Below are 14,401 nucleotides of genomic sequence, written 5' to 3' on the forward strand. Positions count from 1 at the left end.
GAATACAGAATATCAGAGCTAGAAGAATTATTAGAAGGGAAGACCAGCGATAGTTAACAACAGCCCTTTCTAAAGTTTAATAGACTGGTGTATGGGTTGCTGTGCTTAAACCTTTCATCACTGCTCGTCACCCATCTGGGATGAACCTCTTTGCACTTAGCCAGGCTGGCATTCAGATGACCATGCATCTCCAAACCTGTACAGAAACCCCTTCCAGATCAGTAGAGCCTGTATCCTGAACACATCCCGTATGTTCCTATCCCCGTGTCCTTGTTCGTATAATTTCTTTACCTAGATTTCCCTCCACCTACTTCTCTACGTATCTAAATCCCACTCAGCTTTCAAAACTCTGTTCACAAGTGACATGAAGAGTACTTCAGAGGGACACGCTCAGATAAGAATTTACTTAGCTTCAATAGAAGTTAACAGTGTGATATGCCATCCATTGATAGGAACTTGGATTACACTAATGGAAACATTATGTCCAGAATGACAGCAGGGACAATCTCAAAATATACTCTGCTCTGATGAGAGTAAATTTGGAGAATTGTATTCTGTCATGCATGCCAGGTTTCAGAAAGGATATTGGGAAGATGGAATCTATCCAAAATAGAGCAATAAGAAAGGAGAAAGAACTCTAAGCACTTAATCAATGCTCTATCTATGACCAACTAAAAAAAAACAACAAACCTGAGGATGCTTAACCTGGGGAAAAAGGCTTGGGATAGGAGATGATGTAACCATTTTCTTCAAGAATATGAAAGGCTTTCTGTCTTTGGAAGAAGAATTATTAGACTTGATTGGCTCCAAAAAGAAGAAGTAGAAGTAGTGGTTAGAATTATAATGACTGACATTTATACAGCACTTTAAATTTTACAAAGGGATCTCCATGCACATTGAAGTATTCAGAGAAGAATATTTTGACAACATATAAGGGAGGAAATTGTCTTAATAATTTGTTCTGTAAGAGTTGAATGAACTGGAAGGTACAGAGTATCTCATCATTAGAACTGTTCACACAGAAGATGGATGATCACTTGTGGGGGATTTTTTAATATTTTTAATAGATTTTTTTATAGCTGCAGTTAGGATCTGGACTAGGTGATTAACTCAGATTCTAAACTCCATTTCCTCCAGGAAGTCTTCTATAGCTACTCTGTCCTACATTGTTCTTATCTGTCTTTAAATTCACTGAATCCCAGATTTGGTAGACCATAGAGTTGGGCTGACCCTAAATGAAATACTGGCTAAATTTTGGTAAGCAGACCTCACAAATTTTATTTGGCTCATTTTTTTTTCTACCCAGGGAATCCAACCACTTCCTGATTTATTGCTTTAGAGGCCCTTTCACTTCCCTCCATGTTTTTCCTTTTTTCATTCAGGTCTCATAAACCTAGCCTTAGGTGACTCTAAAGATTTTTCTATTCATCCTTCTTAAATAAAGGTCTTTTCTTAATTCTTACTCCTACATGAGTTGGGAGGTCCATTCACCTCTTCCCTAAGACATCAAATAATGTGCTTCCCATGCCACACCGAGTCTTTTTGGTTTGGGGTGAGAGGAGGGAGGAATAGTTGAGTCTCTATTATCTTTATAACTCCTGTCCCAAAGTCCACAAATATGGGACTCTCTTCAGTGGCACAGATGAATGCCCTGCCTGTGCCCCACAGTTGGCAAGAGAGCTCCAACCTTCACCACTCTTTTTTGGAATTCTTCAAGAAAAGATTCCCTTTGAGTCCCCTTTTGGGACTCTTCAGGACCAGCTGGGATTCCTCAAGCTTAAGTCTTCAAGCATCAAGTAATATCTTCAGGACTTGAGCAGTATCTTCAAGCATTGAGTAGTATCTTCAAACTTCAAGTAGTATCTTTAAGCAACAAATAGTTTCAAATTGCTTCCAGCACTTCTGGCTTCCAACTTCAAGAGGAAAGATGGAAGAGGAAGTCAGGGTCCTGAAGGAAAAGACTCTGCAAACACATGAGTAGAGCTAGAAGTCTCTATCATGTCTCTACCCTTAACTTGCTACACTAGAGACTGAGAAGGTTCCCCATGGATGAGATCTGGAATCCTCTCTCTTGGTTGAGTTATTTTCCTCCCATTAGGTTAGTATCTTCACTCTGTATTGTCTGGGTTACATTCTCCTGAGTATACCTTCTCTGATTTCTATTTGGCTATAATTTGGACAAATGAGTTAATTTATTATTTGGTATGTATATTCATTGTGGAACTGGCATCAGGTGCAAAAGTGGTTAAGTTTTGGATTTAGAGCTTAGGGACTCCTTCCCCTAAATATGACAAAGCAATCAGAAGTTATATGGAACTTGATCATATCTCCTAGATGATTCTCCTGAGATGAATATCTAAGGAAGAAAATATCTATATATCTAGCCTGGTACCCCCTTCCTCTCAGAAGAACAGAGTGGCCTCTACATGTCTATTCTGCCTTCCATGTACAACTGTCTTCCTTATACCTTTATATCTTACTTCCTTCTACTCCTACCCTCTTTCCACGCTCAGTGCCAGCCATGCAAATTACCCTGAGACTGAAAGAAATCTCCAGACAGCAATAGAAATATTGATGGCAAAAGGAGAAAGTTGATATGCACTGGGCAGATACACCCCCAACACAAAAATACATATCCCCATCATGCTTCTGTTTTGTATAGGACTGGGTACACAGGTGCTCAATAGGTTTGTGTTGATAGCATTAGTGAAAACATTTGAAATACCCTCTGGGCAAGTAGAAAGCTGGAATGGATGAACTCATGTTTTAAATAAAATTTTAAATATCATGTGTTTTTACATAACCTAAATTTCCCCCTGTATTCTCATTCTCTCCTTTTCTATCTCTGAGAGAACCATCTCTTATAAACAAAGAAGTTATCTTTAAAAAGCAGAGAAAAAGAGAAAAAAATCAGCAAAACTGATCAATACATACGAAAAAAAAAAAAAACCTCCTGACAATGATAAGCAGTTTTCCCCACCCATGAATCCCCAACCTCTGCGTAGTGAGGGGAGGTGTTTCCATTTCTCTTCTTTGGGGCTGTTTGTTTTTTGTAATTTAACAACATTTATTTTTATTATTTTATGGTTGTTATTCTTTCCATTTAGATGATTGTGGTCATTGATATTTTTTCCTGGCTCTATTAAACAGTAATTAATTAATTAATTGATTTTCCATATTTTTCTGTCTTTATCATATTCATTGTTTCTTATAGAACAGTACTATTCCTTTATATTCTTTAGTCATTTGCCATTTGATAGTCAATTATTTAATTTACATTTCTTTGCCATCACAAGAAGTCCTGCTATAAACATTTTATTATTTATGGAACCGTTATATCTTGGATAACATGCCCATAACCAAGAAATTTGACAGAGACTTCTTTCTCATTCAGCCACATTCCTTCTTACCCTAGATCCATTAATTTTATGTATGCAAAAGTATTTTAATTTTGTAAATCAAAATTAGGAGAGAGCTAAGTGGCTCAGTGGATAGAAGACTAGTCTTGGTGTCAGGAAGACCTTAATTTAAATCTGGTCTCAAAAACTCACTAGCTGTGCGACGAGCAACTCACTTAACCTCTATTTGTCTTCATTCACTGGAGTAGGAAATAGCAAACTAGTGTCTTTGCCAAAAAAAATCCCATACAGGATCATGAAGACTCAGACATGACTGAATGACAACAATCAAAATTATATATTTTGTTATATATAATTTCTTCTATCCCTTGTTTAAACAAGAATTCATCTACTTCTAGTTGGAAAAGGTATGTGAGATGCATCTCTTCTAATTTTTTGATATAATTTTTGATATTAAGGTTATGTATATATTATATAGAATGTGGTATAGGATGCTGATCTGAGTCTTATATCTGCCAGACTATTTTCCAGCTTTTCCAGCAGATTTAATAAAAAGAAGAGTTCTTTCCTAAATGACTTATTTTTTGAGGTTTATTAAACAGTAATTTATTAAGTGTCATTATTTCTGACTCTTTCTTAGTCTGTTCCATTGATCTATATTTCTATTTTTCTCACATTTGACCAATATCAACTAATTCTTATGAGATCTGATTTTAATATAATTTGTGGTATAGAAATGCTATTCTATATTCATTTGTATTTTCCTTTATAGTTTAGATCTTTTGTTTCTCCAAATTAATTTGATTATTTTATCAAATAGTAAAATTTTGGTAGTTTATTGGTACAGCATTGAGACTATCACAGTTTGGTAGTATTAATATTTTATTATACATATATTGATGCATTCCACACATGAGCATGACTATTTTCATTTATTTGTTTTCCATTTCTTTGAGGCAGACTTTGCAATTGAATCTATACAAGTATTGACTGTGCTTTGGTAGACTGAATTCCAAACGTTTTATGCATTTTATAGTTATTTTAAATGAGATATCATTTCCTATCAGGTTTTGTTGTTAGGAAGAAATGCTACTGATCTGTATGACTTTATGTTATAGACTACAATTTCACTGAATCTACTGATAGTTTTAATGCCATCAAATAGGGATAGACTTATAGTTCGGTCGTCTAGCTTTATGCCTTTAATTTTTTTCCCTTGGCATTGCTATTGTCAGTTTCTCTAGAAATGTAAAGAACAGCAATGGGAAAAGTGATATCCTGGCTTTACCACTGTATTTACCGGGAATATTTCTAGTGCATTCACATTGTACATAATTTTTGCTTTCAGATTGATATTTTAATATTTAGAGAGATTCCTCTACGCCTAAAACCTGTAGAGATTTTGCATAAATTGCTTGTACGGTGTTAAAGGTTATTTGTATCTACTGAGAAAAGTTTTAATATGCTTAATTATGCTAGTTTTCTTAAGGTTAAATTATTGTTGCTTTCCTAGTATAAATTCAGTTTGGCCACAATGAAAGGTTCTTTAGCTCTATTTCTATCTGTTTGACAAAATTTTATTTAAAACTATGAATTCACATCTATAATATTGGTCAATAATTCTCCTTCTTGGCTTTAGCTTTCCATGGTTTATATGCTAGGTCTATATTTCAAAAAAGAGGTTTGGCAGACTGCTTTCTTTCTCAAAATTTGAGAATAATTTGGGCAATATTGGTATTGATTATTCTTTAAAAGTTAATAGAATTCTCCTATAAATCCATCAGGAACAGGAGGTCAGAGAACTAATATTAAACACATGTTGATTTTAGGAGAAAAATATAAATTATGCTGAAACCACCTAAGTGACCTGATAATGAACTAGTTTACTTACTCTGATTCTGTCTAATCTCTCGCTAAGTTTAAATTACTAAACCAAGAGGAAGGAGAGTATTTTAATGTCCCAGTTCCTCCTGACAGAGAAGGCCAGAAGAAGCTTCAGTAGAAATTTGGTTTTATATTTTCTTTACAACCATTCTATTTCTTTTTTAAAAATAGGATTATTTGTAATTCTATTTAGTGTTCTTAGTTTGGATAGTTTACATTTTTGAAGGCAGTCCTCTTTGTTTTAGATTTTTAATTTGTGCGTTTATAGGTTCTGATTTTTCTTTTATTTCTAAATGGGTTTGTTTTGATTTTACCTTTCTTTATTTGATTTTTTTTTAATGAGGTTTGGCTAATGGTTTTTTGGTTGTTGTTCAGTTGTTTTCAGTCACGTCTGATTTGTCACGAGCCCATTTGGGGTTTTCTTGGAAAAGATACTAGAGTGGTTTGCCATTTCTTTCTCCAGCTCATTTTATAAATTAGGAAAACTGGGTTAAGTGACCAGAGTTACACAGTAAGTAAACATCTGAGACCAGATTTGAACTCAGGAAGAGGGATCTTCCTGACTCAAAGCCTGGTACTCTATCCACTGCATCATCTAGCTACCCCAAAGACTTCTTTCATTCCTTTAAAGAATCAGATTGTAGTTTTTATGTTTCTATAGTCTATTTGATTCAATTTATCTATTTCACCTCTACTTTTCAATATTTTCTATTACTTCCTCTTTTCTATTACTTTACTACTTCCTTCCTTACCCCCTTCTGGGGGTTATTTTTTGGTTTTCTAATTTTCAAATGTACATTCAATTAATTAATTCCTTTTCTAAGTTTAATGTTCTTTTTATGTAAATTTTTCCCTCTGAGAACGACGTTAGCTGCATCTTTAAAATATTTTTGTATTATTTCATAATTGAGATTGTCTTTTACACAATTAGTCAGTAAATAAACATTTATTAAGTGCTTACTGTTTGCCAGCCAATGTGATAAGCCCTGGGGATACAAAGAAAGGCAAAAATAGTCCCTGTTCTCAAAGAACATACTTTCTAATCAGAGAGACAATATATAAGTACATAGAAGACATAGGTATAGTTAAACAGAAGGTGCATAGTATTCATCATTTCTATGCTTTGCTTTGACCCTTTTCATTATTTAGAGTTACAGTATTAAGTCCCCATTTGGATATATATCTTTAGTGCTTCCTAAAGTGATTACTATTTTTCTTCTATTACAATCTTTAACTAATATGGTTAATATTGTTGCCCTTTTTACATTAAATTGCAATACCACTGTGCTCTAAATGTGCTCTAAATTAGATTAAAAGTTCCATGAAAAATATGTACAGCCTTTTCCATACAAAAGATTCATAAATGTTTGGGCTCTAATTTCTCCAGAAATTTATTCAATTCTATGTTTTCCTTTTTTCTCTTTATTTGTCAGTTTATTCAAGACTGGGAGAGGAATATTAAAGTATTCTACTGTTATTGTATTACTATATCTTCTTGCAATTCACTTAATTTTTTCTTTATGAATTTAGATGCTTTAGCATTTGATGCATACAAGACTAATACTGATTTGTTACTTATGCAGCATTATACAATACCTTTGTTTAATTCTGTTCATATTGTGAATTTCTGTTTTTGCCATGTCTGATTGCATGACTGAAACAGTTTCTTTTTTTAATTCATTGGATGCATATTAAATTTTGCTCTAGCCTTTCCCTTGTATTCTATGTATGTCTGTGCTTTTTAAATATGTTTGAGCAACAGATTTCTAAGTTTTGTTTTCATAGCCAATCTGTCCATCTCTTTTATTTTATTGGATATTTTAATCCATCCACGTTTAAAGTGGTTGAGAGAGTTAGAACAATATTCTGTTCCATATGTGTTTTGAATAGTTTTATTTTTTTCTGAATTGGTCTTTTCCTTGGGATTCCCTTGTTCTTTCAAAAAATAGTCTTAATTACTTAATTTAAGTCAACACTATTCCCACAGACTCTCTTCCCCTCACCCTCAAACCTCCCTATTACTGTTGATCAACCTTTTCTCTAGTTTGGGAGCTTTTCTTAAGTCATTGACTCCTTTTTTAAAAAAATTCCTTTTATTTGTCAACCTTCTTTTTCACCTTTCTTTCTCTCAGGTAAGTAGTTAATTCAAAATCCTTGTTCCTCCCTTCCCTTCCCACTTCTTTTGTTGCTTGGTTTTCTTCTTTTTCAAAAAAGAATTCCTGTACCTTGATCTCTTCATTTATTTTTTCCCTTTTCTGTCTAATCTAAGGCTTTTATTCTTCATGGCCTTTTTATGTATTTATTTCATCTTTAGTCTCCTTATGTTCTTCATGGAATTATAGTTACTAAAGTATGAAGTTTAAGTTCCTTCTTCCAACCAATAACTGTTATCGCCTTATAGTTTTTTTCCCCCATCACCCCTTTTTTTCTGTTGTGCTTCACTCTTAGAAGTACCAATTTCTGGGGAAAGTATTGAGCATAGATGTATTGTCTCTTTGTGGTGGTGAGAGGAAGGAAGGCAATAAACATTCACATGGTGCCATCTATATGCTAGGCTATGTATGCTAAGGTGCTAATATATATGCTATATGCCAAGCCCTTTCATAAATATAATCTCATTTGATCTTCACAACAAACCTGTGAAGTGGGTACTACTATTATCCATATTTTGCTGTTGAAAAAAACTCAGGTAAATGGGGGTTAAGTAACTTGCCTAGGGTCAAAAAGCTAATAATCACCTCAGGCTAGATTTGAACTCAGATCTTCCAGGTTTAACTCTCTCCACTATACCACTGGGCAGCTAGCTGGTATAGTGGATACAGCACTAGTGCAGGAGTCAGGAGGACCTGAGTTCAAACCTCACCTCAGACACTTGACACTCACTAGCTGTGTGACCTTGGGCAAGTCACTTAACCTCAATTGCCTCATCCTGGGTCATCTCCAGTCATCCTGATGAATATCTGGTCACTAGATTCAGATGTCTCTGGAGGAGAGGTGAGGCTGGTGACCTGCACAGCCCTCCCTCACTCAAAACAAAGTCAAGTGCAAGTCATGTCATCATTTCTCTGATGGCATGGTCTTCTTCACACGAAGGATGAACACACATACACACACCACCAACAATACTTGCTACCATTTTTCAACGTCACAATTCATTCACTCCAATTCGATCCTCTGACTTTTCCTTGATCTTTTCTTTCCAGTTTTCCATGCAGTCTTTTTCCTAGGGCCATGCTCATACACCCTTCTATATAATGAATGCCCCGAAGACTTCTGATTTCCTTTGTCCAGAGCTAGGATGCTATCCATGAAAGTACAATGTTCTCTTAAAGGAAATGGACACCCCACACACCAAATCCCTGCAGGTCTGCTCCTCTATGTTCGCTTCTATTTCTTAAAATTCTACTTCCATCATTATCTGTTGGTGTACTTTAAGAAAGAAATGTTTTAATGGTATCTCCTCCCCCTACTTTTGTAACACAATGAAATGTCATTCATTTTAGATTTTTCTTTTATTAGTCTATAAAAACGGAGTAACATTGTATTGCTTTTTTGCTTTCCTTGGTAGTGGTATTTATTTGCCTTCCTTATGTTTCTGTTGTTTAAAATTTTTGCAAGTCAAATAATCTGTTTGCCTTTTTTTATTTTGCAGCAAGGCTTCAAATCCTTTTCATTTATGGAGCATTCACCTTTTTTAATTAATAGGATCGCTTCTTCAGGATATATCATAATGAGTTGTACCTTAAGCTTCTTTGTTTTTTCTGAATATATTATCCCTGTCCCTTCTGAGTTTTGGGGGGAATGTACCATAATCTTAGGTCTTTCAAATTTTCTTTCTTTTATATTTAAGGCTTTTTTCCTGGTCCCATGCCGAACTTGTCATTCATCACTGGAATTGTAAAATTTACTTAGTATGTGTTTTGGAGTGTGAAGCATAAGATCTGTTTCTTTCTGCTGGCAATCAGTGGGTTTTTTTGAGTGATACTTGGCTATATGATGAAGGTCTGGGCAGTTTTCCTGGATTATTTCTTAAGTTATAATGTCTAGTTTTTTGATTTGTCATGTTCTTCTAGGAGACCTCTGATATTTAAGTAGTCTCTATGCATTAAATACAGACTTGAGATCAGTTCATTTGGCACCTATAGTGATCAGGTGGTCCTTCCGCACTGCTGCTTTTTGTCTTCTTCCAGATTATGCTTTACTTTTAGTGTATTTATATTCCCAATGTATTTGTCAATCTTTCATTTATTTAGACATTTTGGACTGATCACCACGCGGTCAAGTTTACTATTTTGTTATTTTTTTCTGCTGTTCAGGTCATAAATTCTGACATCTATTCCTTCTGATTTCTCTCAAGATTCTGATTTGTCCCTTGAACCATTCTGGAACATTCTTTTGCGGTTTCATGGTATCTTGGAATCTACAGGGCTGCGTGCTTCATCAGACACTGGTTCAATTTCCTTTGTCTTGAAATATTTATTTAGAGGTTTGTAATCTTTGGGATTCTTTGGCAATCATTTCTAATTTCATTATCTTCTCCACTGATTTATCTGTTTCTGTTCTAGGGTTTTTAACTAAATTTTCTTCCTCTTAAAATCTCTGTTGCTTTTAGCCCTTCTCCACCCCACCCCCCAATTATTCTCTTTCTGGTTCTGATACCTCTGCCTGTGATAGATGGTTTGCCCCTGTAGCTTGGCTTCAAGTTTGTCTCAAACGTCTTCCAAGTTGGTTAACTCACTTTTCCCTGTCATGGGTCCTTAACCTTTTGGTGGTACACCACTGGCCCCAGAGAGATTCCAGGCTCTTTCCCCTCAGGTCTCACACGTTAGACTCCTATTTCAGTTTCCTCCATTCTTTGATTCTTTCACTAGCCTGAGTAGGTGTCTACCACTAGTTGGAAGATTATAGGATGGATATTTCAGGAAGGATTTCTGCCACCTTGGAGTTCTATAATCAAAAAGGGTACTGTAGGTAGAAGGGAAATATGAAGTGCTACCACTCACCCACATTCATTCCCCTCCTTTGTTATTGAGTAAAACTGAGGTGCACTGCTTGTTGCAACAGGATGCTGAGGGAAAGGCAGTGGCAGCATGTGGCAGCAAAGTCTGCAGCACAAAAAGAAATCTCTGGGAAGGTCCCAAAACATAAACCCATGGGTTATTTCATAAACTCTGCTTTGGCTTGGATTTAAGTAGGGAAGGGGTGCTAAGCTGAAGAGTTATGGATTAGCATTCTTCATTGCTAATTCATAGGGCTATTTCTTTGCTGGCCTTCTTGTCTTCTTTTTCTGTAATGTTTTATAATTGCTCTACCTCTGGCATATAATTCCTCATTTGTTTTCCTTTTTAAGTTAGCCAGGACTGGAAAAATAGCTTTCTAGCTTCTTGATCACATGACATGGCCGTGAGTGAATATTCCATATATATCTCAGTTCTTTTACAGTTCTAAACAGATAACTGAATTATTCACTTCTGAAACTTAAAATTTCTAACATTTCAATAAGACACCCAAAGGAAAATAATAGTTCATCCTTTTTCTGAACAAAGATGACATTCCTTCATTACCAACAAGAGAGATTGTACTTTGAGTTATTTCTTTGATAAAAGACATAAGTAACACAGAGCCATTCACTTTTGCTCTCTATGAAAAAGGACCCACATTTTCAAGGTGGTGACTTGACTTAGGTTGGGGTGCCTAAGGTCATGGATCAGAATGAAGCTAACTTGTTCACCTGTATATCACACCCATCATTGCATTAGTATGATCAGAAGCAACCATCATTGTAAAACATGTTGTTGATATATATTCATATATACCTGTTGCATCACACTTTTAAATTGATTCACCTTGTCAATTACTCTTTTTGCTTCCAGAATTACTTCCAGCTATGCTATTGCGTGACATGAGGATACAGCTTCCCTTAGTGCTATGGGCCCTGTGATATTTCATGTAGCCTAATCTAGAGTTAGTATTCATTAATAGCCAAAGGTTAGTTCCCCAACAACTTTCTGTTACCTGTGGAGAAACATGGCCTGACTACCAAAGGAAGCTTTCTCCCTTTGGAACACACAAATGAGAAATCATTCCCTGGAACTCTTCTGAATGATCAGGTTCAGATGGAGATGAACAATCTTACAAATGGACAACCAGGGTCAGATTTCCAACACTGTTGGCAAAGGCTTCATTGGGTCAAATGGTCTCTTCAGTTGCCTAACTATGAAATGCCCTAGAGATTCATGCAAAAACAAACAAAATAAAACTGTCCCTTGCAAAAGAGGATTAGGGAAACATTTAACAACCTACACAGAAGGAAGTTCCAAAGGAGACTGAGAGAAGCAGGGTAATTGTTACCATTTTGTTAAGCATAATATACTCTAAAACATAATAGCTCAAAATTTTATATAAATTTATGTTCTTTGTACAATGAAATGTTAATTTTGTTTGATATTTGTTAAGCTTACAATTTTTATTTTCAGATTTGCCATTTATTAGTAGAGACAAGTGGCCAAAATGAAATCACCATCAGGTTGTGGCTAATGCTGGTTTTTATAGATCTGTTGCGTTTATGAGTGTCAATTGATGAGTGTCTATACCAGCCATGTGGCTAAACTTGCTTCTTATACGATTATGCTTTCATGATTTCTCTTTTGGAAATATTTGACAACTGCCGTCACTCATTGCACTTGCATGATAGTGGGGTAAGTAAGGCTTTTGTTGGTTGTCAGTATCAACCAACAGATGCTATTTGATAGTGTCTGTACTTTTTTTTTTTACTATAAAAGTATGGATTTCCTAGTCTCCCAGGAAATCATTCCTTTCTTTTCTCTTTCAAACTCTACCCATTCAGACTTCTCCTTAACACAATGGTAGCAGTGCAGTATGATGGAAAGAATGTTGACTTTGGAGGCAGATGACTTGGGAGTTTTTTCCCCCTCAGTTCTGCCACTTATTACTTGTGTAACCTTGGGCATATCATTTAACCTCTCAATTAAGACAGTTTTCTTGTGTTGGATTAAGTGGTCTTTGGGGTCTCTTTTGGCTTCACATTTATGTTCCTATGACCTTTAAGGTCCCTTGCAATGCTATATCTGTGATCTTACAAAGACCATCGAAGGAGAGGTAGTCATCAGTGGTTCCGAATCTCATGTAATGCTAAATAGCTAGCAATGTTAGTGCTTTAATTGCATGTTATCCCAGCTTATCATCACAATAACCGTAGGATTTAGGAGCTTTCATTATCCAAATCTTATAGATGAAGAAACTAAGGTGGACAGAGGTTAAATGACTTGCCCAGGGTCACACAGCTAGCTAGTTGCTAAGGTCAAATTGAACTCAGGTCTTCCTGACTCTGAGTCCAACATACTGTCCTCTGTGACACCTAGATACTGATTCTGTCACTGAAGAAAATATTAATATATCAATAACAACATAATTAGGCTATATTCTAGAGAAATACCCATAAAACTAGGCTATAAACATGAAAACCATCACATATTATGTAGATGTAACTCTCCAAATGACCAGAAAAAAACCCCAAACCAAAAACACTCACCTCAAATTTCTGCCGGAGCTCTTCATTGCCTTCTTCTCCTTCAGGAGGAACAGGAACATTAAAATACTCCCCTTCCTCTTGACTTAGTAATTTAAACCTAGAGAGAGACAAGACAGAATCAGAATTAGTAAAATGCCTCTCCTTTATCAGGTGCTTTCAACAACATTTATATTTTTCTCCTGAAATCAACATGTGTTTAATATTATTTCTGTGACCTTTTCTTGGGGACTTCCTACCAAACTTTAAGAAAAAATAGCTCTTAACTCACAGAAAAGCTTAGCTCACGTTTATAAAGCTCTTTAATGTTTATAAAATTCTTTCCTCCAAACAATACTGTCAGTAAGCTGTATTCCCATTTTACAAATGAGAAACATAAGGTTCATTAAAGTGAATTGAATGATCTAAAGGCATGTAGCTAGTCATAATAATTCACAGTGACATGAGACTTGACAGTTCACAAAGAGCTTTCCTCAGAACCCTGGGAGTTATGTGTTACAGTGCTACTGAGAAACCTGGTGAACTGGCTTGCCCAGGGTCATCTAACAACTAGTCACGTCAGTACCTTGGATAGAGAGAGAGAATTTAAGAATGATCAGTTGTCAGCATTCTAGCAAAGAGTAGAAGCCAGATGCTCCCATCAGAACTGTAGTGGGCCACCATTAAAGACATTTGGAATAGCAGGAAGAAAGGAATTAGAGAAGAATGACAAAATACACATTTCTGTGAAGCCACATAGCCATTTCCATTGCTATCAGAGAATGACTGACTCAAGCAAGCCTCTGAGGCACGGGAAGGTCATGGGGGCGTTGTCAGAATTCCTGAAAGACTTTGATGAAGATGTATCTCTGGGTGTCTGCGCTATGATACCAACCCCTAGGGAACTGTGTGTAGGGAATGATGTATGTGATTATATTTTCCCTTTGCTTCTAAGAAATCTTAGACATTGTGGCTATGTCTAATACTTCCTCAATGGCCAAGGGTCAGCCTTCTGCAAGCTAAACTTGTAATAAGTCCTTCTTTAGTCAGATTGATTGCATCTCAGTTACAGCACCCGTCCCATCAATCTCAAGGATGACACAACAGGCACCATGGATCTGACTTCTTTTCCTCTTTCTCCTATCTTACTGATTGTTCACAAGTTAAAGGAACAGCTTCATGAATAGCAAAGAGTGATTACCAAGGGGGTATTACAAGATTGGTGCATTTATATCATATAACTGCATCCCTAGGCCAGTAAGTTGCTGCAATCATATCCCATCAGTCCCACCCCACCCAGAACATGCTGCCATGTGATCATGAATATTTTTGGTCCATACGAATTGGCATTCAAGACATGCCTTTGCCACTTTGTAACAGATCAAACATGGGTGATCTTCCTGAGAAGGAAAATTAGGGAAAAGTACCTATGATTAGGATAGGATAGGATAAAATAGGATTGGATAGCATAGCATAGATTAGCACAGAATAGGATAGGATAGCATAAGGTAAAATGGGATAGGATTGGATAGGATAGGATAGCATAGCATAGCGTAGCATAAGATAACATAGAAAAGGATAGGATAGGATAGCATAGGATAGGATAGGTAGGATAGTATTTCAAGTCATT

General features: G+C 35.9%; 1 protein-coding gene across 3 annotated transcripts in view; it reads right to left on the reverse strand.

Moving 5' to 3' along the window:
- Positions 1-14,401, reverse strand: part of PRKCB (protein kinase C beta) — a 619,385-nt gene that overhangs the window by 244,471 nt on the left and 360,513 nt on the right. For all 3 annotated transcript variants that reach the window (XM_072603854.1, XM_072603845.1, XM_072603861.1), the window contains exon 8: positions 12,796-12,892. In XM_072603854.1, coding sequence (XP_072459955.1) covers positions 12,796-12,892 — 97 coding nt within the window. The remainder of the gene's footprint in view (positions 1-12,795; positions 12,893-14,401) is intronic.

This window comes from Notamacropus eugenii, chromosome 1 (assembly GCF_028372415.1).
Source record: "Notamacropus eugenii isolate mMacEug1 chromosome 1, mMacEug1.pri_v2, whole genome shotgun sequence".
Lineage (NCBI taxonomy): Eukaryota > Metazoa > Chordata > Mammalia > Diprotodontia > Macropodidae > Notamacropus > Notamacropus eugenii.